The sequence below is a fragment of the Triplophysa rosa genome, linkage group LG21 (genome assembly GCF_024868665.1).
Source record: "Triplophysa rosa linkage group LG21, Trosa_1v2, whole genome shotgun sequence".
Classification (NCBI taxonomy): domain Eukaryota; kingdom Metazoa; phylum Chordata; class Actinopteri; order Cypriniformes; family Nemacheilidae; genus Triplophysa; species Triplophysa rosa.
Genome location: NC_079910.1, coordinates 16,060,919 through 16,085,568, shown reverse-complemented (window position 1 = coordinate 16,085,568; position 24,650 = coordinate 16,060,919). Strand labels below are relative to the sequence as shown.

At 39.6% G+C, this 24,650-nt stretch overlaps 1 protein-coding gene across 2 annotated transcripts; it reads left to right on the top strand.

Annotated features, from left to right (window-relative positions):
- The first annotated feature begins 5,119 nt into the window (after nt 1-5,119).
- Nucleotides 5,120-18,564, top strand: kcna2b (potassium voltage-gated channel, shaker-related subfamily, member 2b). 2 transcript variants are annotated; one of them, XM_057320025.1, is made up of 3 exons: nt 5,120-5,268; nt 6,680-7,074; nt 8,100-18,564. In XM_057320025.1, exon 3 carries the CDS (start codon nt 8,241-8,243, stop codon nt 9,726-9,728), a length of 1,488 nt encoding a protein of 495 aa, XP_057176008.1. In that variant the 5' UTR covers nt 5,120-5,268; nt 6,680-7,074; nt 8,100-8,240; the 3' UTR covers nt 9,729-18,564. The 2 variants fall into 2 exon arrangements, with proteins under 2 accessions (XP_057176008.1, XP_057176006.1); XM_057320023.1 differs by lacking the exon at nt 5,120-5,268 and adding an exon at nt 5,908-6,152.
- Nucleotides 18,565-24,650: the final 6,086 nt, after the last annotated feature.

The following is a 24,650-nucleotide window of genomic DNA, read 5'->3' as shown; positions in this document are numbered from 1 at the left end:
CAAGATGATTGTTTCACTTCGCAGAAGATGAGTGTACAGCCATTGAAACATTAAGCATTGGCGTACCGTTATTGAATTGGGTCGAAATACGGCAATCTTGCGAGTCTGACTAGCATATGTTTACAGATGCCGGTGTTGTATCAAAATCCTACTCCCCGTGAGATTACGACTCCCCTGTTTTCCCCTACGAAGGTTAGGGTTAGGATTAGGTGTGGGGCGGGATTTAGAGATAGGGACCAATCACAAAGCAGCATCCTAAGTGAATGAACCAATCAGAAGTAGGGGAATCGTAATCTCATGCGGAGTCGAATTTCGGTACAACACCGGCGTCTGAACACTCGTGTCCCGTTAGCAGCGAGCAAAAGGCAAAATGATGATTGCTGTGATTGTTTATCGAAAGCCAGCCGAGTTAATTATCTGCATGTGCTGCTCCCAAACCTTGTTAATAAAACATAATTTGTTATTTCATCTGGAAAGACGAGTCGTGAGCCCACCAGTGTAGGCTGTGTGTGTGTGATTAGTCAACTGATGTTTCCGGCTGCCATTGCGGACGCGCACACTTCAGGTCGACATTGACAAGTTTACACACACACAATGGTTATATTATAATTGTATTTCTTTTATGCACCTGGGGCCTCATGTATCAACGCTGCGTACGCACAAAAATGTTGCGTACGCCAGCTTTCACGCTTTCAGTGAAATTAACGTGAGAATGTGCATTCCTCCACGCCAACTTCATGTCTGGCGTACGTACATTTCTCGTGGTTTTTGTTTACTCTTAGAGGCAATGAAGTGAAGTTGCAAACATATAGACTATCAAATCATTAGACAAGTCTATCGCACCACCAGCTGTGAGAAACATTACGATTAATTTGTAATTGATAAAAAAATTGACACATTTTTGTCACACGAGCGTTATGGGAATATGTTAGCAATTATGCAATTAAGAAAGAACATATAAAAGCATGAGCAAATTAATACAACCCTTAGTCCATGACAATGGCAGCGTTAGCCTTATTAGAGGACATTGGCAGAATCCGAAGAGAACGAGTTTTTAGGGACCATAATGATTTTCTGGCCCACGATGATGACTGGCTTATCAGCCGTTTCAGATTTCCAAGGGCTATCCTCTTGGAACTTTGTGCTGAGTTGGGTCCGAATTTGGAGAGAGAGACAGCGAGGAGCCACGCATTACCCGTTCCCTTACAGGTGCTCACAACACTTGGTTTCCTGGCAACTGGCTCTTTCCAAAGGGAATTGGCAGACCGCTCAGGAATAAGCCAGCCGTCTTTGAGCCGCGCAATGCCAGCTGTATGGGACGGGATCATCCGCATGTCTAACAGATATATAAGGTTCCCATACGATGCAGTTGACCAGCCAAACATTAAAGCGCAATTTGCAGCGATAGCCAGTTTTCCTAAGGTAATCGGAGCGATCGACTGCACACACATTGCTATAAAGGCGCCATCTGAGGAAGAATTTGCATATGTGAATCGGAAACATTTCCATTCAATAAATGTGCAGATAATATGTGACGCACAAATGCGCCTAACAAATATTGTGGCAAGGTGGCCTGGGTCAACCCATGATTCATTCATACTTACAAACAGCATGGTGGGAAGATGCTCCAAGCTGGCAGGGTGTGCGATGGGTGGCTTCTTGGTGAGTGATGCATTTAAAGTTATGTTTCTATATAAAAAATATTAAAATCATTCAACTGCCCATCAGGAGACCGCGGTTGTCCCCTAAAGACGACCGAGAGCGCAGATTGATGCCCATTCTCGCACTCGGTCAGTTGTAGAGCGATTGGGCAGCTGAAATGTCGGTGCGCAGCAGTTCTCCGCTTAACTTCCACTTTTATATCCGACTATTTCTTTTCAATTTCATTTAGAGTACGATTTTCCGATCCCACCGCGTTGACGGTGTCAGCCAAACTCTCTCACTCATTTTTTCCCTTTTGTTATTCCGGAGGACAAAGTTCCAAATAAAATATTTTTTCTAGCTTCTACCTCTGACAGTAGCACCTCCAATTCACATTCCGTAAATTTTCGTTTCTTGCTGCTTGGTTTTTCCATTTTCTTGCTGCTTGGTTTTGCCAAAGTGGACTCATTACCATATTCAAATGGATTTAATTTAAGGAGACAGAGTGCTGGTACATGTGCGCTCAATTTCAAGTTAATTGTGACGTACTAAGAGAATATGCGTGGGATCCTGCGTACGCAGAGATTCATACATCTGAGTTTTTTTGCACACATTTACAGCTTTGTCTGTACACAATGTTTTAGTATGGAATCAACCCAAGTCTTTGTACATGAGGCCCCTGGTCTGAATTTTCTATTACAACAATGTTTTGTAATGCCATGTTGTTTAGTATACAAATAAATGTTCAAAAAAAAAAAACGTGAGCGCATTAATACGATTCACTGTTTGCGTTCACTTTCTACGTCCATCTCGCTCAGCTTCCAAATGATACTCAACTGCGGATAAGCATGAATGGACGAGCTCGACACATGCGCAGAATGTCATACTGTGGACTCGGTTGTCAACATTTGTCTTGGGGATGTGCTGTACGCGTATGCGGACCGTCCCAATGACGAAAATTGCATCATGCACGATGCCGGCCCAACATCGTGATGGCTGTCAGCCATCGGCGATGGATGATGTCATCGTCTATCGGCCCAACCCTATTAGGATCTGACAATATTTGGCACAATTATTTAAAACTCTGGAATCTGACAGTGCAAAAAATCAAAACACTGACAAAATCACCTTTAAAGTTATCCACATTAAGTCCTTAGCATAGCATATTACGCAAAAAAATAAAGTTGTGATATATTTACGTTAGGAATTTAAAAAATATCTTCATGGAATATGATCTTTATTTAATATCAAAGAAAAATCGATAATTTTAACCCATACAATGTTGTTTTGGCTATTGCCACAAATATTCCCTTGCTGCTTATGACTGGTTTTGTGGTCCAGGGTCACATATATGATATACAATGGCAGGGTCAGGTTCAACTTCCCATTATTGGGGCATGTTGTCTCAAAAGGTCAACGTGTGTTTTTCCTGAGCAATAAAGGTTGAATGTTCCATTGGCAACAAATAATATATGAAAGACACAGTATTATGAATAAAACCAATGGAGCACAATGCATGAATGATGTCTAGCTAATGCAAAACATTTACACTTGTTTGTTTTGGGGGAAGGAGATTCATTTTAAATGCTTTCATTTAAATGGGATATTGTCCTCATAAATTATTAGCAGGCCATCAGGGCCCCGTGCAGGCGACCATATACAGAGTGTGTTAATATGTATGTCTAGTTGTGTAGAGATGGAAGCCAAGAAGGGTTGGGTCAAACCCCATCTTTGGTTATCATGCTTTCTCAAGTAAACACAACAATTATAGCTTTAAAGGGACCAATAGTGGAGCCTCTAAAGGGGGACCTTTTGAGCATGCTAGCATAAAACAAAAAATTACTTTGAGCTGAAGGATATAAGAAATAATGATCAATTATCAGTTTAGCCATCAAGCCTAAGGAAGAGTTTAGTTGTTGTAGAAGCAGCAGGCAAGCATAGGTTTTTCGAGCATCTTGGGAACTTCCTCACAGGCTTACCTCGTGCGTAGATGTTGCTAAGACCCATTTGTGATGCATCAATGAGCTGCTTCATTGCATTTAGCAGTTTGGCACTGAGAGATAAATCGAACTGGGAGAAATTGGGATTTTCATGAATTATAACTGTACTGAATTTGAAATGTAAAAGAAAATGAAAAACGGGTATGACTGTTTGAGACGCTGTTATTGGAGAACAATTCACCCCAAATCCAAATCTCTATTGCACAAAAGAATACACTTGAAGAACCTTTTTTACACCATAACAGGCACTTTACAAGAACTATAAATGTAGTCTTTGTAGACTTTGAAGATTCCAAATTTAAAATGTAATTTTTTTTAAGTTCATAGTTTTATTTTTGAGGTCTGCTTGAATACATGACTTAAAGTTCAAAAACACACGATTTCTCTCTTTCTGTACATTACTGCAACATCTCTTTTCACCCTCTATACGAGTGCCTTTCTCTTTAAAGCCCTCCTATAGAAAGAAAGTCTGCTCTGATAGGTCGGCTGGTCCAATCTGTTGTATGGAAAAACAAAAAACAACATCTTTTCTGCTTTGTTAGTGGCCATTATGCATATATGTCACATTATGTCATTGTAGGAATAACCGAGGCTTTCCAATGCAATATCAGCATTTATATTTGGGGATGCATTTTAAAAACAAGCTCACACTAAAATAATGGAAGGACTACAAATGAGGCACTTCAGGAAACCTTTGCAGCTATAATATACAATACAGCATGAGATCAAATTAAAAAAGCATAGTAGGTGCTATTTAAGATGTCATTTTTCGTCCACTCATTTGAACGCACATTCAGATTAAAACACCTCAGAAATGCCTCAGAGATGTGATGTCACTGACTCCAAATTTCCATAGGTTCTTACATCTTTGCTACATGTTTGTTTTGGGGTCAACTGTCTCTTTAAAACATACATAGAGGCTTTATTTCCCCTTTCAACCTTTTGTAATAATCAGTCAGTCATCATAAACCTTAATCTCCTCATCACCTTTCTTTATCCAAACATCCATTCATAATACCAACTTTCATCAGATCTCCATCACATCAATCCAACGGCATCAATAAGTGAAGATGATTCGGTTTCATTTGTCACATGGTGTTTATTGTACTCTTTTTGTAAACATTCACTGGCGGTTGTTCTCTATGTTTGCGCACAAAGGCACGCACGGTTTGTCCTCTCTCTCTCTCTCTCTCTCTGTCTCTCTCTGTCTTTCTCTGTCTCTCTCTGTCTCTCTCTCTCTTGTACAAACAGAACGACAGTCCCCGGAGAGACCTCGGCACCTCCCTAATGTACCAACAGTAAATTCATGCTTCCCATTCCTCATTCCGCCTTACGAATCAACATACATATTTAGGTCTTTTAGCAACCATGCCAAACAAGTTTTATCACAGGTATTGAACGTATTGGAGACCTGTAAAACGGTTTGGCAGTGTATGTGTAAGCTTTTGTAATGAAATGCTGGGTGTGATCGCCAGAGCCAGATTGAAAATGCTATTACTGCCACCACAAAGCTTGCTATAAGACTTTGCTCTTATTGTATTACATCAATGCTTGAAATCCAATCTTTACAGTTTACAGACAGTGAGTGGCGGGAGAAGCAAAGATGGATGGAGTCATTCGATTGCAAGTAAGGCCACTATGAGAAAAAGAGCTGTTAATTATACTCACTCCATCAGTCATGTCATAACCTGGAGAGGAGGTATAATGACTAAACTTGGGTTAATTGCGAGGTTACGTCCATTATATTATATACGTCCAGTATATTAATACACTAGATTGTTGGAAGACAATTGAGGCACATTCATTACTGTTCAAATATTATGTCACATCCATAACTTTTGCCTCACTATCGCCATCTCTGTTCGAAACATAAATTGGCGTTTCTTGCAAAATCGTACCAGACAGCTCAAATTCAAAGTCATTGTTATAAGCTTAGCATTGCGAATTAGGGTAAGGTAAGGAAACCGTTTTGAACACTGATTTTATGTGTGCTAACTCAATAACCTTTTTTTGTTTGTTCATTTTTAATCATTAAAGAATTGGGAGCTTTAATGCAAATACAAAGTCCATGCATATTTATAAATTGTTTATAAATATGTACTAATAAGAAACAATTCAAAAATATTTACAAATGATATGCATACCTACAAATATATATAAAAGACGTGTTGCTCAGACCCGGACTATGTTGTCGAAGCAGCTGTATAGAGGCACAGTAGAGGTGCGTCCCCTTTAATTTGCCCACGCTCGCTGTATAACACTAAGGAGTGGTGAGCATCATCACAGCTCTTTGTATGCGCGGCAGTGCACAACTGCAGCCGAAACCGCTCTCTCTTACAGCATCATTATGAGTAAAAGACGAAAAGTTGGAGATTGATGAGAAATCGCTCGGTCGCGCCGCGCCACTCCCTAAAATGAACGGAGCCAGCGCAAGTAAGCGCACGAGGAACCCCTGTGCATATTTTGATGGACATTTTCCGGATGCGTGCATCTTGAAAACAACTTGGGAAGGTTGACTTCTTTATTTTAAATGCATGCGTAAATGCCGTTTGAATGCCTTTTAAAGCTGAGAATTGCATGGCATGCTTTGATCCACCTGGAACCGATTGCTGAAGCATGTCACTGCAGACACCTTGCGCTTGCTTGATGGGCTTTAAATCACTGAGCACAGCCGGTGTGATGTGTTTTTCATGGGTGCATGAGCCTGGGATGTGAATATGTGTCAAAAAATCACAAAACCGCGTTTCGGGGCGATTGAATAACACGTTAAGGGACGCTGTCTTTGCGCTACGGAAAAATATAAAAGGCACGACTGAGGACATTTAAAACGTGATGCTCTATGGATTTGTACCCATAAGATGAGATGGGTACGTTCGCTCAACAACAAGATGTTGCCACTCCTCAGAGCATCAATTTGGCCGCCTAACTCGTATTCAGGCAATTTCTCTCAGTCTCATGTGTTAAATGTTACTATCTTGTGTAATGTGAGCATGTTTGTGGCGACGCCCAGCGCAACCAGCTGCCCTGTTTCTTTGCAGATCTCTGAATTGAGTCGAGACAACACTCCTGCTGTTGCAGAAAACGTCACATCTTATGAGGACACAGGGGGCGTCAGATTTTGCTGACCTTAGCATCTTTGGACCTTTGCAATGGGATGCTCTTTGAAAATAACGCCTTAGGGGTGTCCCCATTTCTTTGAGACATGCAGCTGTATGTTATCCAGTCGTCCTGAAGGCTGCGACGCGTTTGGCTCTGGCGCACTGGCGCAGCGGGCAGGTGGAGGACCGGGATCATTGCGGTACCTGTAATGAACGCCAGCTGAAAGACTCAAGTGACCCTGGAAACGAGACGTTTGGTCACGTCTGCTGATGTCACGTCAACAAAACGATCTGGAAAATGATTTTCCTGGCGCTTTGAGGAGTCGTTCTTGCAGGTAAGCTTGCGTAAACTGTTTGGTTCGTTTCATTAAGTTGCTGACTTCTTGTAAGAATGAAGTTGTTTTTAAATTGTACTACACACTCAGATGTATTTGTGTGTTTTTTAATATACAAGCAATGCAAAAGAAAACGCAGAAAATTAACGATGTTTTTTTAATGGTAAAAGTGTAGTAACCATGCCTCTTATGACAGATCGCTACCATTGGTATTACCAAAGTTTTACCACAGATACCATAGTTTTACTATAGTGATTTTGCTGAGACCATAATAAATATGTGGTTGCTATAATGTTTACTTTAAAAATGGTTACTATGGTTATTATAGTGTAATAATTGATTTTTGTAAGATATTTGTGATGTAGTCCACAGTTCGGGCACAATATTGACGTGTTTGTACAATATGTTTAAATACATTTGCAAATCTAATATATATACAGTATATATATATATATATATATATATACCTGTTGATGGGTGGAAAAAAGGCAGACATTGTTGCATCGCTTCAACTTTTCTCAGGCACAGAGAAGTCATGCTGTCTTAGTGAAAATGCATTTGGGTAGGTTCTGGAATATTCAATTATGATTTAAGTGCACCCAGGCTGTTATTAGATTTACAGTGCATAATTGAATCCTAAGAGGCATGATATAGTCTTGCCATGGCAAGTATTGATCTACTTGGCAGATAAAAGCAAATACAATGTGTAAAGTGGTCAGGCTGACTTGATTGATTGATGTTTTAGAAGCCCTGGCTTCAGAATTCTGTTGTTTTCCTCATAGATGTAGTGCTTTCATAGATGAAGGTCTCTGCAGTCCTAAGAAATCTGCTGGCTGTTATTTCAACAGAAACTGATGGTGTCTGAGTAGTTTAATATATTAATATTGGTACATTTTGCATTGTTTTGGACAAAAAAAAGAGAATCTAAATAATCTACCTGCCTGACACAGCAAGATAGAATAAATGCATATGCAAGCACACTGGATTACAGTATTGTAATTTTAAGTACTTCTGTTTTATTTCAGTGTTTCCTGGGTTCAAGTGCATATGAGAGGTGTCATCGAGTGAGAAGAAACCCACAATTTCCTTACTTTTCCCCACAAAGTTTTCCAGAGGCCCCATCGTAGCATCCTGACCACAAATTGCAGGTTGCATTCGTTCACAGCATGACTGTTGCCACGGCCGACCCAGTCGATGAAGCCGCAGCTCTTCCGGGTCAGCCACAGGACACGTATGACCCGGAAACGGACCATGAGTGTTGCGAAAGGGTGGTCATTAACATCTCCGGCCTGCGCTTTGAGACGCAGCTCAAAACTCTCTCTCAGTTCCCAGAGACGCTGCTCGGGGACCCCAAAAAGCGAATGCGCTATTTTGACCCTCTGAGGAACGAGTACTTTTTTGACAGGAACCGCCCAAGTTTCGATGCCATTCTCTACTACTACCAATCGGGCGGCAGGCTGCGAAGGCCCGTCAATGTGACTTTGGATATTTTTTCAGAGGAGATACGTTTTTACGAGCTTGGGGAGGAAGCTATTGAGATATTTAGAGAGGATGAAGGATTTATCAAGGAGGAGGAAAAGCTACTGCCAGAAAATGAGTTTCAGAGGCAGGTCTGGCTGCTGTTCGAGTACCCTGAAAGTTCAGGGCCCGCCAGGATTATCGCCATCATTTCAGTCATGGTCATTCTAATATCTATAGTCAGCTTTTGCCTGGAGACGCTTCCCATTTTTCGCAATGAGGAAATGGAGATGCAAAAAGCTTACACAAGCAATTCCAACTCAACAATTTACTACACCTCCACCTACTTTACTGACCCTTTCTTCATCCTGGAAACCCTTTGCATCATTTGGTTCTCCTTTGAGTTCTTGGTGCGGTTCTTTGCGTGTCCCAGTAAAGCAGGCTTCTTTGTCAATATAATGAACATCATTGATATTGTGGCTATAATACCTTACTTTATCACCTTGGGCACTGAGCTAGCGGAGAAGCCAGAGGACGGTCAACAAGGACAGCAAGCCATGTCACTTGCCATATTGAGGGTCATCAGATTAGTACGAGTCTTCAGGATCTTCAAACTTTCTCGGCACTCGAAAGGCCTGCAAATCCTCGGCCAAACGCTCAAGGCCAGCATGAGGGAGCTTGGGCTGCTCATCTTCTTTCTCTTCATCGGAGTCATCCTGTTTTCTAGTGCCGTCTACTTTGCAGAAGCAGACGAGCCAGACTCGCAGTTTGTAAGCATCCCTGATGCCTTCTGGTGGGCAGTCGTATCCATGACGACAGTGGGGTACGGTGACATGGTTCCAACTACCATTGGGGGGAAAATCGTAGGATCCCTGTGCGCTATCGCCGGTGTGTTGACCATCGCCTTGCCCGTGCCCGTCATAGTCTCAAACTTCAACTACTTCTACCACAGAGAGACTGAAGGTGAAGAGCAGGCGCAGTACCTCAATGTGACCAGCGTCCCTAAGATAGATTCCTCAGAGGACCTGAAAAAGAGCCGCAGTGGGTCAACCATGAGCAAATCCGACTACATGGAAATCCAAGAGGTCGTTAACAACAGCACTGAGGATTTCCGAGAGGAGAACATCAAGACCGGCAACTGCACCCTTACCAACACCAACTACGTTAACATCACCAAAATGCTTACAGATGTGTAACTTCGAACTGCCTTTCCATAGGAGGTAGAAAGAAGAGCTTTGAGTAGGGAATTACACACCCTAGTTTTGAAGGCTTCAGAGGCCCAACTCGAGTGTTTCAAGACAGGAGAACTGAAAGAAGTCAGTTTGAGTGAAGGATCAATGACGAAGACCGGTTCATCATTCCATCCCATTTCCTTCTCGCTCCTCCCCCAGTTGTGGATAACTTGACTGGTGGGGGGCGTTGTTCTGCATCCCTGTGTTCAGTGTCTGCATGGAGTCTGTCTTATCTGTGTGACTGTTCCAGTGGTTGTTCTGCTTGCAACAGTAGCCAAACAGTAGCCTAACCAATAGATACAAGCGTAGCATAGAGGTACCAATTCCTGACGCCCATTCCTCCATTCACTGCCAACCTAAGTGTAGTACAACCTGAGTTTGTATCTGGTCAAAACAGCAATTTTGTCACTCCACTTGATCAGTGGCATATAAAATGAGAACATGTACTCAAGAGGAATAACAAAGGAGGATGTATTTCTCTGCGAAAGCACACACTTTGCCTGTCCTGCCAGCAACAAAAGCATATTGTGTGCGGTACCTATAGACATTTTACATTCCATCTTGTGACGGAGAAATAGATGCACGACCAACCTCGGAGGCCTGGAATGGCCACTACAAGGCCTGTTTTCTGTATGACATCTCTTTCTCTGCCAGCGTGCTAAGATATCTCTATGTGTTCCATGTCAGAGTTAACCGACCTAGACGTGGTTTCCAACTTCTTCGTTCCACTGTGCCGCATGACCAGCTTTCCTCCATTGTGTAATTTTTCCCGTCACTTCCTATTCCCAGCATCGTAAGACTTCATAGCATTCCATGTGTATGAGAAAGGATCTAACCCTACAAGCACTGATGTGGGTTGCAGGAGTGTAGATATTTTTACTGAGACATAGCAGCCAACAACAGCAAAACACTAGCTCACTAAGTCAGGTCACCAAAGATACAATTCACTGCCGCTGTTTGATGCATTTTTACGTTCGTTTTTACATTTCAGTGCCATTTCATGGTGCATCCTGCTCGTAATATAATGCTGGAGAATTTAAATGAAAGTTGTGTGAAAGTTACGTTTCCTCGAATAGCTTTTGTAAGTGATAGGAAATACTACTACTTCTGTGATGCATGTCTGGTACACACTCCTTGTAGCATGCATGTAGTAAGAATAATGCTTACATACAAAACTAGTAATAAGTATTCATTTCTTTATCAAACTAAATATTTTTTCTCTGTGAGATTAACGGTACGTGCAATATTATAAATGCTTTTTTCTTTTAAGGTAACATTTTACAAATGGTTTTTAATGTTAGTTGGCTAATACATTAGTTAGTGGCCACTTTCGGGGTCTAACACCATGAAGATTGGTCAATTCTATTGGTTCATGGATCTGTGGATAGAGAGCAAGTTGTACCGATTATGACGAGTTGTTCAAAGCACCACATTTAGATATGGGAGAGATCAAATTTCTAACTAATGTAGTTTCAACTAAACTCAGTTTCATTTGTTTAATCTAATAATATGGGAGTGTATGTTGTGTAATGAACTAAAACTATACTGTATACTAGGGTGTCACAATATACCGGTATTGGCAATAACCGTGATATACCCCCCATGATTATCAATATTATGTAAATTCCACACATACCGTAATATCGTAAACTGCCTTAAGAGTCACAATGGTTGCGAACTCTTTCTCTGTCTCCGTAAATATGTGTGATTCTTTGCCCAAATAAAAGACAAAACACAAAATTAAAGATGAATTTGACTGGTAGCATCATTTATTAAAAAATATATACGATTATAGATACCGTGATACAATTGCAGCCGCAAAGATTTTTGGAAATGTCGATATCGTGACAGCACTAGTGTAAACTGTCTATATTACTTAAGTTCTGCTTAGAGCCCACAAAACCCACAATTTATTCTGCGCCTGTCAGCTTTCAAGCCATACATATGGTAGCGTACCCCTTTTTTGTTTCAAATATATACATATTTAAAATGTATTTTCTGGAAAAATGGACCAAAATTTTGAGGCCATCGCGTTCTGCACAGGAACCTACCAATTTTGGCCAACAAATGTTTTCTAGAAGTCCCCTCCCCTCATGCCAAGCTAGTCTATTATTATTCAGTCAAAAAGCATGTATCCTCATTAATGGCTATTCAGGCATTTTGAGAAAATAATTCAAGTTAAATTTATACATTTATAATTCTAATTTCTTATAGTCGATCTGTGCCTATTTTTTCTAAAAGGTGTGAACTAAACTAATAGACTAAACTAAAAAGATGACTTTTTATTATACTGTATGCACAGTCAACCTGCCAGTAATTGTAATCATGGACCTCCATGATGTCACTTGCTACCAACCAGTAACGGCAAGTAGCAAATGGTGATTAGGCATTGTGTCTTAAAATAAAATCAAGTCATTAACATTTCTAGCCCCAACTTACTATTTCTTCAAACAGGATGTCAGCACAGAAAAGAACATTGCTTTTGTGAATTTATTTAATCTGGTCTGTAAAGTTTTATATAATAGCAGGAAACTTTGTGGTTCAGGACCTGTGCAGTCAATACTTGATCCATACTGTAAGTAGAATGGTGAATGTAAATAAAATTAATGGTAGATCTCATCACTTTCTTTGCTGTTATACTGGCCTAATATTATGGAGAGGTCTAACATTACTGACTAGAGTACAATACATGCAGCGCTGTCATACCCAAGAATGTGGTGCTCTGTTCACTCTACCTTTTCCAAATATTGCCCATCCAAGTTACACGATGCTTACCCTTTCCAGAAATTCATTGAGGGTTGAACTTTAGACCCATGCCCTGCTGACTGCTTTCACCAGCTTATTGTAGGTGTGTCTCACAGACCAGGAAAAGTGAGTGACATTACTTTTAAGTTTGGCCTTAATGGAAGTGCTGCTTTTCCTAACTGTTTCTGCACATGACACATTAACTTGTAAGAATATGACCACGTCCTTGTAAGTGTTTTTTTTAAATGAGTTGTTAAAGTCAACATGAATCATCACCCTTAAGCCATTTTAAACCAGAATATTAAATGAGAAAAATGTAAGGTGGGATTTGATATAATTGGGCTGGAATTGGCCATTTATCATTTTCTGATAAAATATGATTACAAGTTTTTATAGGCCTACGTAATAAGTTGCACTAATAGTTTGTACACAGTAAGACCAGGAATCAGCATTGAGAAATTTCATGTTGACTTTAACACTTATTTGTCATTTTAAGGCATCAACTCATTACAAAACAGTTGGTGCGGCTAAAATGTTTTCAACTTTTAAAAGTTCCGAATTATGTTTTTTCATGTTCATCATTTTAATACTGCTGCATCCTGCCTTTTAGGACTACCCATATAACATACAGGACTCTGAGGATGCTTGTCAACCACCTCAGGAACACAGACTTTATTAATGTCTTTGTGCGTGTTGTTGAATGCATGCATCAAAGCCCTTTTGTTAAAGGACGTTCATACAAAGGATGGTATGCAAGCAATTGGACAAGCCCTTTTTTACTGCCAGGCCATAAAATCGTTTTATCCTAGAGGACGAAGAGATTCTTAATAAGATGTCGGAAATTTAGTACAAGTTTATGAGAGAAATACTTCTAACTGATGCTCTCAAAATATGATATTTAATAGCATCTCCATAGCTGCCTCGTTCTGTCTGAAACTGTGAATATATTGTTTTTAATATGTTCACTATGACAGTTGGTATGTACATTTGTAATACTTTCGAGATTTCCAGTACTTTAACGTCTATATACAAACACAGCTTTGTGACGGTACTTTTGAAGAATTCCGCTGCTTTCATTGTTGTCTTAACACGAGCTATAGCTTTATAAAACGACTCCATGTTACTCAGTTTCTTAATAGCGGGAAATTTACAGCTGCAATGATGTCCTTTATCCATATCCAAATCTAGATGTATTGTAGTACTGGTATACTTCATATACGTTAAGCACAAACAGGGAAAAAAACGAACTGTAATTATCATAGAAGCTTTGCCTATTGATTACTGAGGTATATATAAATGTATCAGCAATCAAACCAAGCCTTTATATATAATCAATATTTAACTGAATGTCCTTGCAGACTTTGCTGTTCACACTCAGGCATGTTTTTGGATAAAAAAAGGACGAGCTCTCATTTGCTATAAACATGTACATGCAATATGGATATACAGTGTATATTTTGACATGGATGGGTGGACGAATGAAAAAACAGATAGTTGAACAGATCACATTTAAGAGCAAAAGAGAATGTGTGATTCAGAAAAACGATTTCACTACTTGTTGGGTTAGTGAATCGATAGAGAGTGATCAGCTAGCAAAAGAGCAGCTATTTCATGATGAAAGTTAGGCCTTGTTCACACTGCGCACAAATCTGATTTGTTTTTCAAATCTGATCTCTTTGACTGACTGAAAACACTCAGTTAAGAGCTGTTCACACCAAAGGCGATAACTACAAAGCAATTTATTTCCAGTTGATGAACGATAAAACATGAACAATCAAAATAAAATTTAAAATGTGACACTGCAGCATGCAACCATAGAATAAAAACCGTTACAACGTTGTAACAACGTTATTTCAACATATGAGCATAGTTCATATAAGCACAGTTCAAACATCATTATGTCTGTTTGGTGTGGATGCTAATACAGTTAGAGTTATAGTTATTGTTTTGAGTGTGAACACTCCTTTACACATAGAAGGTATTTTTCAAGCAAATTATTGTGCCGATATTTCGAAAATGTATTAAATGATATAAACGCCAAACGCTGTAGAAGCGTTTGAACCCCGCTATACAATGATTGCCATAACAATGACTTAAGCATCAGCACAAAAACATTTTCCAAAATATTTTCTACTGCCACAACCAAGTAGCATACTGTACTCATTCATGCAAATGTTCTTTAACTTCTCACTTATTCACTATTTGTTAATAACCAAATGCCACGGTGTTGACTAGGGGGAGAGAGTTCATTTAAACACAGCTACAGATATTACTGTATCTTACATACTTTTTTTTGTATTACTATTACTATTGTGTTAAAGAAAATCTAATTTGTGCTGTCTGTCTGAACAAGGCCTTATAAGATGGCAAACTTATGAATGTCCGGTCTGGCTCATCTGATCTTTACCTGCAAAGCTCACCTCTCTTCACTAAGGAGATATGTTTGATGGCACATGCTTACAAATAATGAACTGGGAGCTTCAGCAGATGAGCTGAGGTGTCTGGTGTTGGTCTGCATCTATACGTGTATGTGACATTATCCCCACATTGCCATCCAGGAGGCCTGAAAATTCATTCCTTGTACAAAGCGTTTGTTTTCTAAAGAAAAACTGACAGAGTAATACAACATGAGGAACTGATGAGCAGATGGAGGACTTGATACATTCTCACAATGGGATATAAGAAATTTATGCACTTTACACGGACCTCTGGATGCTAACTTTAAAGACAATCTTGGAAAGAGAACAAGAGATGCATCTTTTCCTTCCAAAAGATTATAACTGTAAAGAGATCTATGAATAATAATGATTATGAGGATGAGTATATTATAAACTACGATAAGCTTACAATGGCTCTTGCTTGTTTCTGCCACTGGATATTAATTATGTTGGTTGACATGGATTAATTATTATGCTATATGTTATATTATAATATATTGTATGAATTATATTATATGATAGAATATTATTCAGTATGACAATATATACAGTATATATGGCCTATATATATCAAGCCATTTGCAAAATGCCATTTAGAAATAATATTAATAATGAATCATAACAATATAATATTATTATTATGATGCATTTTTATCACATTTAGCTTTTTAATATGTTTCTTTTTTTAAGGGGGGTTGTGTCTGTTTTTTTTTCAAAATCCTTAAGCATGGGTTCCCAAACTATTCAGCCCTCGACCCCCAAAATAACAGTTCCAGGGACTCGAGACTCCACTATCCTCGGAGGTGGGTAAAGTATGCCAACATTGTGCGTAACTGTGCACATGCACTTATTCGGCCTATCCAAACAAGCGCATGACAACACCAAAGAACACAGTCTAACATAATATGACTTTACAGTTTTTTACTCATTATTTTACTTGTTGTTATACATATACCATGAACTATTACTACAGATTGTCAAATTTCATCAAACTGATTCGAGTGCTGATGGATTTCCTCTTTATGCAAACGACGGCCTGTTTTTGTAGACTACCTGAGGACGATAGCCTTACTGCAGTGCTTCTCTGCCCTCCTCTGCTGGCCTCCCTGCGTTGGTCGATATTAACCAACATTTCATTTCGACAAATACAAATATCCTAAACTTTAAGCCTGAAAAATAATCTGCGAGCACATATGGGAATGTTTTAATGTGGTGCTGTAAATTGACTTGCTACACCTAACCTAATGTGGTTGCTAATGTGACGTAATCACCTCAGGGGTCACGATTGAGGGGGAGGAAATTCCAAAGGCTGATGGCTTATTTGCATGGTTTTATTTTTAACATAACTAATATTTTTATATTTTGTTACACTTATTGATTAAATACGCTATTCCTAATAATAAAAAATGAATTCTGGAAATCATCTGGTGACCCCACCCTCGCGGCCTAGCGACCCCACGGGGGTCCCGACCCCTACTTTGAGAGCCCCTGTCCTAAAGCACAAAATTTCATAAAAATGTACATGTGGTCTAATATACAGTACACTGTAACAAATTTCTGTAGTTTTTACAGCATTATTACTGTAAAATGATCAAATCCTTACTGTAGAACCTGTATACAGCAGGTTGCTGTAGATCTGCAAAGCATTGTGGGAAATTTTTGATGGCGGGAAAATTCTACAGTAAATATGTTTATGTATGATCTGTGAATCGTTATAGGCTACAGTCATTTTTAACAGATTTTTTTTGTCACTACAAATCTGAAGAGACTCGACAGATTCAGCAAAGTATTTTTTTCTAATTTTTCTATTTATTTGTTTCTATTATTGTTTATTTAGCACAGTTTCCTCTTGTCAGGTTATCTGTGCGTTGTATGTGAGTGCGCTGGGAGAGATAGCGAGAGAACAATACTGACATGAGCTGGTATGATAGCGTGTGCATATTATTACAAAAATAAACGATTCGCGCATATAATGATATATTTTCTTATCTGGCAAGATTTTATTGATAACATATTTAGTTTGGCAAAGGATTCATGCTGCTGGATAAAAAAGTAAACCGGAATTGTGTAACTTAAAGTAAATATATTTATCCTGTGAATCATTATACAGTAATTTTTAACGGATTTTTTATCAGTACAAATCTGAAGAGACTTTACATATATTATTTGTTTTCATTATTGTTAATTTAGCGCAGTTTCCTCTTGTCAAGTTGTCGGTGCGTTGTATCTTTACGTGTGCTCTGGCTGCTGGGAGAGATAGCGACAGAACAACAGGCCAGGGAACTTAGCTGGTAAACTAGCGATTACTACAAAAATAAACGATTCGCGCATATAATGATATATTTTCTCATCTGGCAAGATTTGATTGATAACATCTTCAGTTTGGCGAAGGAGTAATGTTGTTGGATAAAAATAATCCGGAACTGTGTCCGTGTGTATGTTGTGTGTGTTTGTGCGTAGCCATGTGAAGGAAACGGATAAGTTACTGAAGTGTGCTGAGCTGAAAGAAAACGCAATAACAGGTAAGACTTTTAAAGAGTTTTAATGGTTAAACATTTCATATTCTTTATAAGATCTATTGCAGGGCAAGCTGCAGCAACCCATGTCTGAGAATAACGGGGGGTTTGTGTATTTTTTGCCCTTGAATAATACAACTAAAAAGTGTTACAACTGTTACGATTAAAACGAAATGTGAATAAAGTGTCTTATTACATCTGATCACTGTGCATATTTCTTATGCGTTATTTACAGCGGTGAGCCTTACAACCTGTCATAGTCTCGGCGCATGAACCAATGGCCAATCAGAAGTTTAGATGAGTCACCGCTTGCTTATAAAAACAGCAAGTCAGATTCATGTATTATAATGGAAGTTTAATGCAGTCAACTTCATTCATTATAAAACGAAATTATAACTGCGGTCATTTACTTTTTCAGTTATGGGTTTTTAAGTTTTGTTTATTCCCAGTTTGAAAAAAAAAGTTTTTTATGCTACTAAAAGAAACAATGTGAATATATTAATGCAAAAACAGCAATATCACCCATGAACTATTTGTCTTTATTGTCAATAAGAACGAACTGTAAGAATGACATGCTAAACAATTTTTAACATATCCTATTATTTGACAATAATCATGATTAAAATATCAATAGTAATATTAAGATAATTTTTTTAATATTTCAGTCCACTGTAATGAGTGCCTGTTTCTTATATTTATGACATGTGATATGCACCTCAGTTTAAACTCAGTTTAAAGACAGCATCAGCCTTAAACTTTGTTTTTGTCTTTTTTTATCTTTTCATAATGTATACACATGCATTTAAAATTACATAAATCTTATCACATTATGGAGTTGTGGTGTAAATAAAGTTACTGCACATTTGAGCAGCATTAAATACCGGTAGACTGTGTAATAAACCAAATGCAGCTTCTGCAGATTAAATATCACTGAATATAACGAGTCTATGTCTTTGGTCTTTTACTGCAAGGAATAAGACTTCAGTCCAGGAGAATGACTCCAGTTCAGGAAAAACATACAGGACCAGAGTCAGTTACAAATAATGTTTTATTCAATGATATATTGTATAGATCTAACAATGTGTTTTTTATTATAAACATAATGTATATTATATCATTTTAAAATGATTGTGTTTTATACATTTCTAATTTTAATTTATATAATATATATTTTAAAAATAGGTATTTACAAAATAAATAATGTTTACATGTTTACAATCTAATTTTATGCCTTTATGCATTGTCACATAAGAAATGTTGTAAGTCAATAAATGTCATTTTTGTGTTGTAAAAGTGGTGTCTTTATTTCACTTTACACAAAAATTAATGCAGTAATATGCATGTTACACTAGTCTAATATTTGCTGTGATAAAGAACACAGCATTCTAATACTCTAATTGCAATTACAGAACTGTGATTATTACTGTAATAAAGAATTACAGTATTTAATAGTTACTGTGATTAAACCTACAGTCAGCATACTGTGGAATGTTTTCACAAATTTCACAGTATTCTTTTTACAGTGTATAATATATATTTTTATATATTTTTACTTTATTTTCAGTTTTTCACCGTTTTCGCATCTAAAGTGGGGAATTCACTTCATGTATTTTTAAAGAGTTTGGAGATGCACCCTTTGCCGGACACAAAACCATTATACATTTTTTTGTCGCTATTGAACAGTAGCGAGCAGGAGGAGAGAGAGAGATATCCAAATGCATTGTGTTCAACTGCTAAGTGAAGCAAAATGCATTTTGTGTTGCATCAAGAAAGCAAAGTCACCTATTTATAAGCCACTCCTTATGGGGCGATGGATAACCGGTGGGAGAGCAAACATTTTCAGCTGGGTAACAGGCAGAAATATCATCCGTCCAGTAGCTCTCTGCACCTCCTTTTGTTAGAGTTCAGCTCGGCTGGTCCAAACCTGCTCAACACTATTAGCACCCCACTGTCACAATAGTATCTGCTTCAGATGCCTGTGGATGTTGTTATATTGTTTATAATAGGGACAGTGTGTTGACAGAATGCCTGAAATAAATCCAGCAGATAGAAAAACGATGCATCTGATGGCTATTGATCCAGAAAACGCCATCCGAGGACACTCATATCTTTCAATGTCTTTCTGAGAGTCATTATCAAAATTCAGCAAGCTGTCACTAGAATACATGAAGTACAGTTATTAATCTAAATAATTGTAATGCTTTAAGACAGTAGTGTCTTTCTTCTGCAGAAGGAGATATTTTGAAAAATGTTGGTAACTAAACAATATTGCCACCCACAAAACCACTGAGACATTTCTCAAAATATCTTCTTTTGTGTTCCACAGAAAAAAGAGTCACTACAGGTTTTGAATGAATATTTTAACTTTAACCAATTTATCATTTACTGCATTTTCCAGGCCATTCCTTTTTATCCTAATACCATACCAACTGATTCACCAGAAAGTTCTGAAGTCCACTTCCTGTGACTTAATTTGATGGCCGTACACTTTAAAGTTCAGTTGTACCATAGTATCCCACAGAGACACATTCACTAAATGATCTCGCCGCTGTCCCACCCCTGTTCTGTAACTACTTCTGCTTGGTCTGGGAAAGTAGGACAGGGAACTGCTGGGAATGTCCGCTGGGATGTACAGCGCTGGATTAATATACAGCGTGGTGGAGAGAAGCAGTGCCAGCGGCGAGCGGGTGCTTTCCTAACACTCTGCTAATAAGCAATTTATCATCTGCTTACGTTTCTCATTAGTTAAGTGGAGAAACCTGCTATGGGATGACAGTCTGACAAGTGATTTATAAAGTATGTGGAGATGTGTTGGTCATAATTAATGAGACTTAACATGCTTTTAATATGTACATGACAGTTAAAGGCCCTTTCTCAACACATATGGGCTTCAACTTGGCTCTTAACACAAGCGAAGACTTGGCTTTGATTTTGCTTTAAATGTCACCTTTGATTTTTGTGTGATCAGTGCACATGTAATTGAGCAAAAATAGCTGAATATCTAAATAAACTCTATGTGTATTATCTTAAAAGTAAACCAGAAACATACCGACTGGATGTGTGCTGATCCAACAGCGTGTATTACAAGCACTGTAGTACCCAACGATATTATTACTATATTTGTCCTGTAGACAGAATATGTCTGATAGCTTTAGCACTGGAGACACAGAACCTTAAAATAACCTTGAGAGATCTGTTGTCATGAGGCATAAAGCAGTTACTCAGAATCATTTCATGTCTGGTACTCATGAGAAAGGGCAGAGGCCAAAATGGTTCGATATTGCTTTGGTCGATGTTAATTGATAAAGGTTCTGCCCTAAATACTTCCTTGACCTCTCGCATAGGCCAAGCTACTACCTTACTAATTAAAATTATTTTCAGAAAGTATGAAAGATGAAGTTAAAATGGTTAAGTGTACACATAGTTTTTCTATAAAAATTACATTTGATATAATATCCAAAATGCATGTATGTATTGACACAATGAAAAAAGGGATAGTTCACCCCAAAATAAATGTTCTGTCATCATTTACTCATCTTCGAGATCTGTATAAATTCCAAATCGGTATACATTTCTTTGTTTTGACGAACACAAAGAAAGATATTTGGAAGAATGCTTGTAACCAAACACTTCCTGGTTGACTACCATAGGAAAATTACTTTATAATTTTCTTTGTTCTGTTGAAAACTAAGGAAGATATTTTGAAGAATGTAGGAAAGCAAACAGTACTGGGGCATTTTTGACTACCATTGTCATTTTTCCTACTATGGTAGTCAATGGGGTCCAGGAACTGTTTGGTTACAATCATTTGTCCAAATATCTTTCTCTGTGTTCAACCAAACAAAGAAATGTATACAGGTTTGGAACAACTAGAGAGTAATTCATGACAGAATTTTCATTTTAGGGTGAACTATCCCTTTAAGATATTGCATTAAACATTTAAAAAATAAATTCATTCAATATTAATATGTTTAACTAATTCCAGATACAAAAAGATTACTCCCAGAGAAAGGCAAGGCAAGGCATTTCTCAAGAAACTATTCTGGGCTTATAGACTATAAATATACAAAAGCATGATTCATGAATATTTAAACTGAATGAAGTTGGATATCTTTTCATGCCAAAGGCACAAGGATACATTTATAGGTCTGTAAACCCTCAGGTCTCCTTTCTACACGTTGATGCATTGTCATTTCTAAACCAAACGATGCCGCTTTCTCTATGAAGAACATGCACCATGAACATACAGGCATTGACATTAACTCATTTTAATAAAGATTAATAAATGCTGTAAACTATACACCACTTTGCAAGATGTAAACTCTGGTCCAGAAGCACTTCTGGTTTCAGTTTTTATTTATTTATTATTAGTATTTTTTATATCTTACATATATAATTAAATCTTAATGGTATTTGTTTGACATTTTGATTTTGTTTTAAATGTTCTGTTGGTTGTATGTTGTGCAAACGTTTGTGTAGTGTAAAAAATTGATACAGGAAGTTCTTCTGGACCAGCGTTGAACCCACATTGTTTACATCAGTGGTTCCCAAACTGGGGTACGCGTACTCCCGGGGGTACGCCAGGTGACGGAGGGGGTACGTGAACAAAATCCTGAAATCTACTGTTTACTTAATTATAACGCACCTGACAATCAAGGCAAGTTTTTCTCACAAGCTGAATATAAAGACGTGCTCCCTCTAGTGTACACACAGCAAAAAAGTAGTCACGTAGTGCCATAAAAGGTCAAATTCATGACATCCAATCAAAAAATATGCGTCCACTCATGCATAAGCTCACTTCTTTACGTACCGCATGTGACTTCGCACAAAAATTACTGACAACTTCTGGATAGCTTTGCATGCAGAGTATCGTGCCTTACCCGATCGCGCTTTGAAAACATTACTGCCCTTCTCCACAACGTATCTTTGCGAGAGTGGGTTTTCAGCACTTGCCCACATAAAGAACAAATATCGACACCGACTCTGCATAGAGAATGATTTGAGACTCAGACTTTCTCCGATACATCCAAACATTACAGAGTTATGCAAGTCATTTCAAGCACATCCATCTCATTAAGCAGTGAGTCATTTATTTATATATGAGTCATATATCATTTATTGTTTGATAAAAGAAAATTACATGTATTTAAAATGCAAATAAAAAACTGTTTGAGACCACAATTGTTACTGTAAGAAAGGGGTACGCAGAATGATGTTAAGTCCCTGGGGGGGTATGCCATTGTAAAAAGTTTGGGAACCACTGGTTTACATCATCCGAAGATGTCCATTTTGCATATTGTTAGTTCCCTTTCTGTCGGTCTCTCGACGTTGTGTCGAGCCGACAGATGGGGTTCGTCCCTGAGAACCAATCGCTTCCGACTTCTTAGAAAAGGCCAATGAAAATTGGCGAATGAAATTTGCATGCCGGACTCTGCCCCCGGATATCCGGGTATAAAAGGGAGACGGCATGCCTCATTCATTCACCTTTTTGTTCTTTGGAGCCTTCGCTCATGATCAACAGACTTCGCTACAAGATAGCAACTACAAGACTTCAACGACGTGGTGCAGCGGACTGTCCCTTCCTGTGGCGACTTCCCCTGGGCGTCTCGGCGGTTCCAGAAGTGTTCGAGTTTTTTCTCTAAAAGAGCAAATTTCTCCAGCGTGGCATGTCCCGCTGTTCTCGTGCAACACACTCATCGAGGAGGGGGAAGGACACGTTGTCTGCTTCCAGTACGCTGGGGCAGATGTTGTGGTTACATCCTGCCCGCATTGCGGGCGGTTGACAATTCAGACGTTGCGTCACGGGTGGCTGTGTTCCCACGGGACTCAGCCACCACCTCGTCTGCTTCCTGTTCCGTGACGGCAGGACTATGGCCCTGCCGCCCGCTACGGCGAGCAGCGAGGGTGATATGAGGATTACTGTGAGCGCTTCGCACCTCGTCTCGCTCGTCTGACCGTTCCCCATGAGACGGTCCCACCGTCTTGTTCCTCAACCACGTATCGGACATGGTACGTGATGATGAGATGTCTGTTGCAGCATCGGAGGGTGACTTACTGGCATCAGACTCCGACGATTCCTTGAAGCTCCCTCCCTCGGGGGATCGAGCTCAGAAAGAAGCGGACGTTGAAATGTCAGCCATGCTTTCCCGGGCCGCCGGCATTGGGTTGCGGTGCACCGCACTGCCTCTCCCAACGCTCGCGGCTGGATACACGGTACCTCGGGCTTGAGAGCGGCTCCAAGCCGCACTCGCCCCCAGTGCTGTGTTCCCCCGGAAGTGCATGAGGAACCTAATATGACCTGGAACGCTCCCCTTCGGCGCGTACACGTCAACTAGTTCCATCACCCTTTCTTCCCTCGATGGTGGGGCAGCTAGAGGATACGTTGATGTCCCCCAGAGGCTCGACCTATACTCCCGTCCAAAGCACGTAGGTTTTTCGACATCTGAGGTGTCGAGAGCTTACTCTGCTGCGGGCCAAGCTGTCCCCTCTCTCCACGCTGTGGCCATCCTGCAGTCCATTAGGCCAATGCGCAGTGAGAGCTCCACGAGGGTAAGTCCGGGCGACCAAGGTGATCGCGCGGGTCCTGGGTCGGGCGATGTCCACACTTGTGGTCCAGGAGAGACACCTCTGGCTGAACCTTGCACAGATGAGTAACGCCGAGAAAGTCCGCTTTCTCGATGCACCCATCTCGCAAGGGGGGCTGTTTGGTGATACTCTCGAGCTGCAGTTCTCGACAGTAAAGGAGCAGACAGAGGATATCAAGTATATCCTCCCCAGCCGCGACTCGACCGCCCTCTAGCCGCCGAGATCCCGTGCACCATCTGCTTCCCAGCAGCCCTGGTCCTCTTCGAGACATCGAAGAGGAGACCACCACCCCGTCAGCAGCCGCGGCGGAAGCCAAAGCGGCCCTCATGGGAAGACCCCAGGGAGATCGAGAATACCTTCGGGCCCGACCCCAGCCATTCCATCGCTGATGGTCGATCTGGGACGGTTCCTGCCCTGTCCCAACAGCCCACTTCTAAGAGTTTTCTCTCTCTCTGGGTGTTTATCACAGCCGCTCTCACCCTCTATACGATGGTGTTCGGCAACTCAACGTTGCGTCATGGCGAGACCCAATGTCGAGGATAATCAGCAGCCTAAGCACTCTCAATCGACGGTGCATTGTGCTACATCATCGTCTGGGTATT

Coding starts and splice junctions, on each gene's coding strand:
- kcna2b (XM_057320025.1), top strand. CDS start 8,241: ATGACTGTTGCCACGGCCGACCCAGTCGATGAAGCCGCAGCTCTTCCG.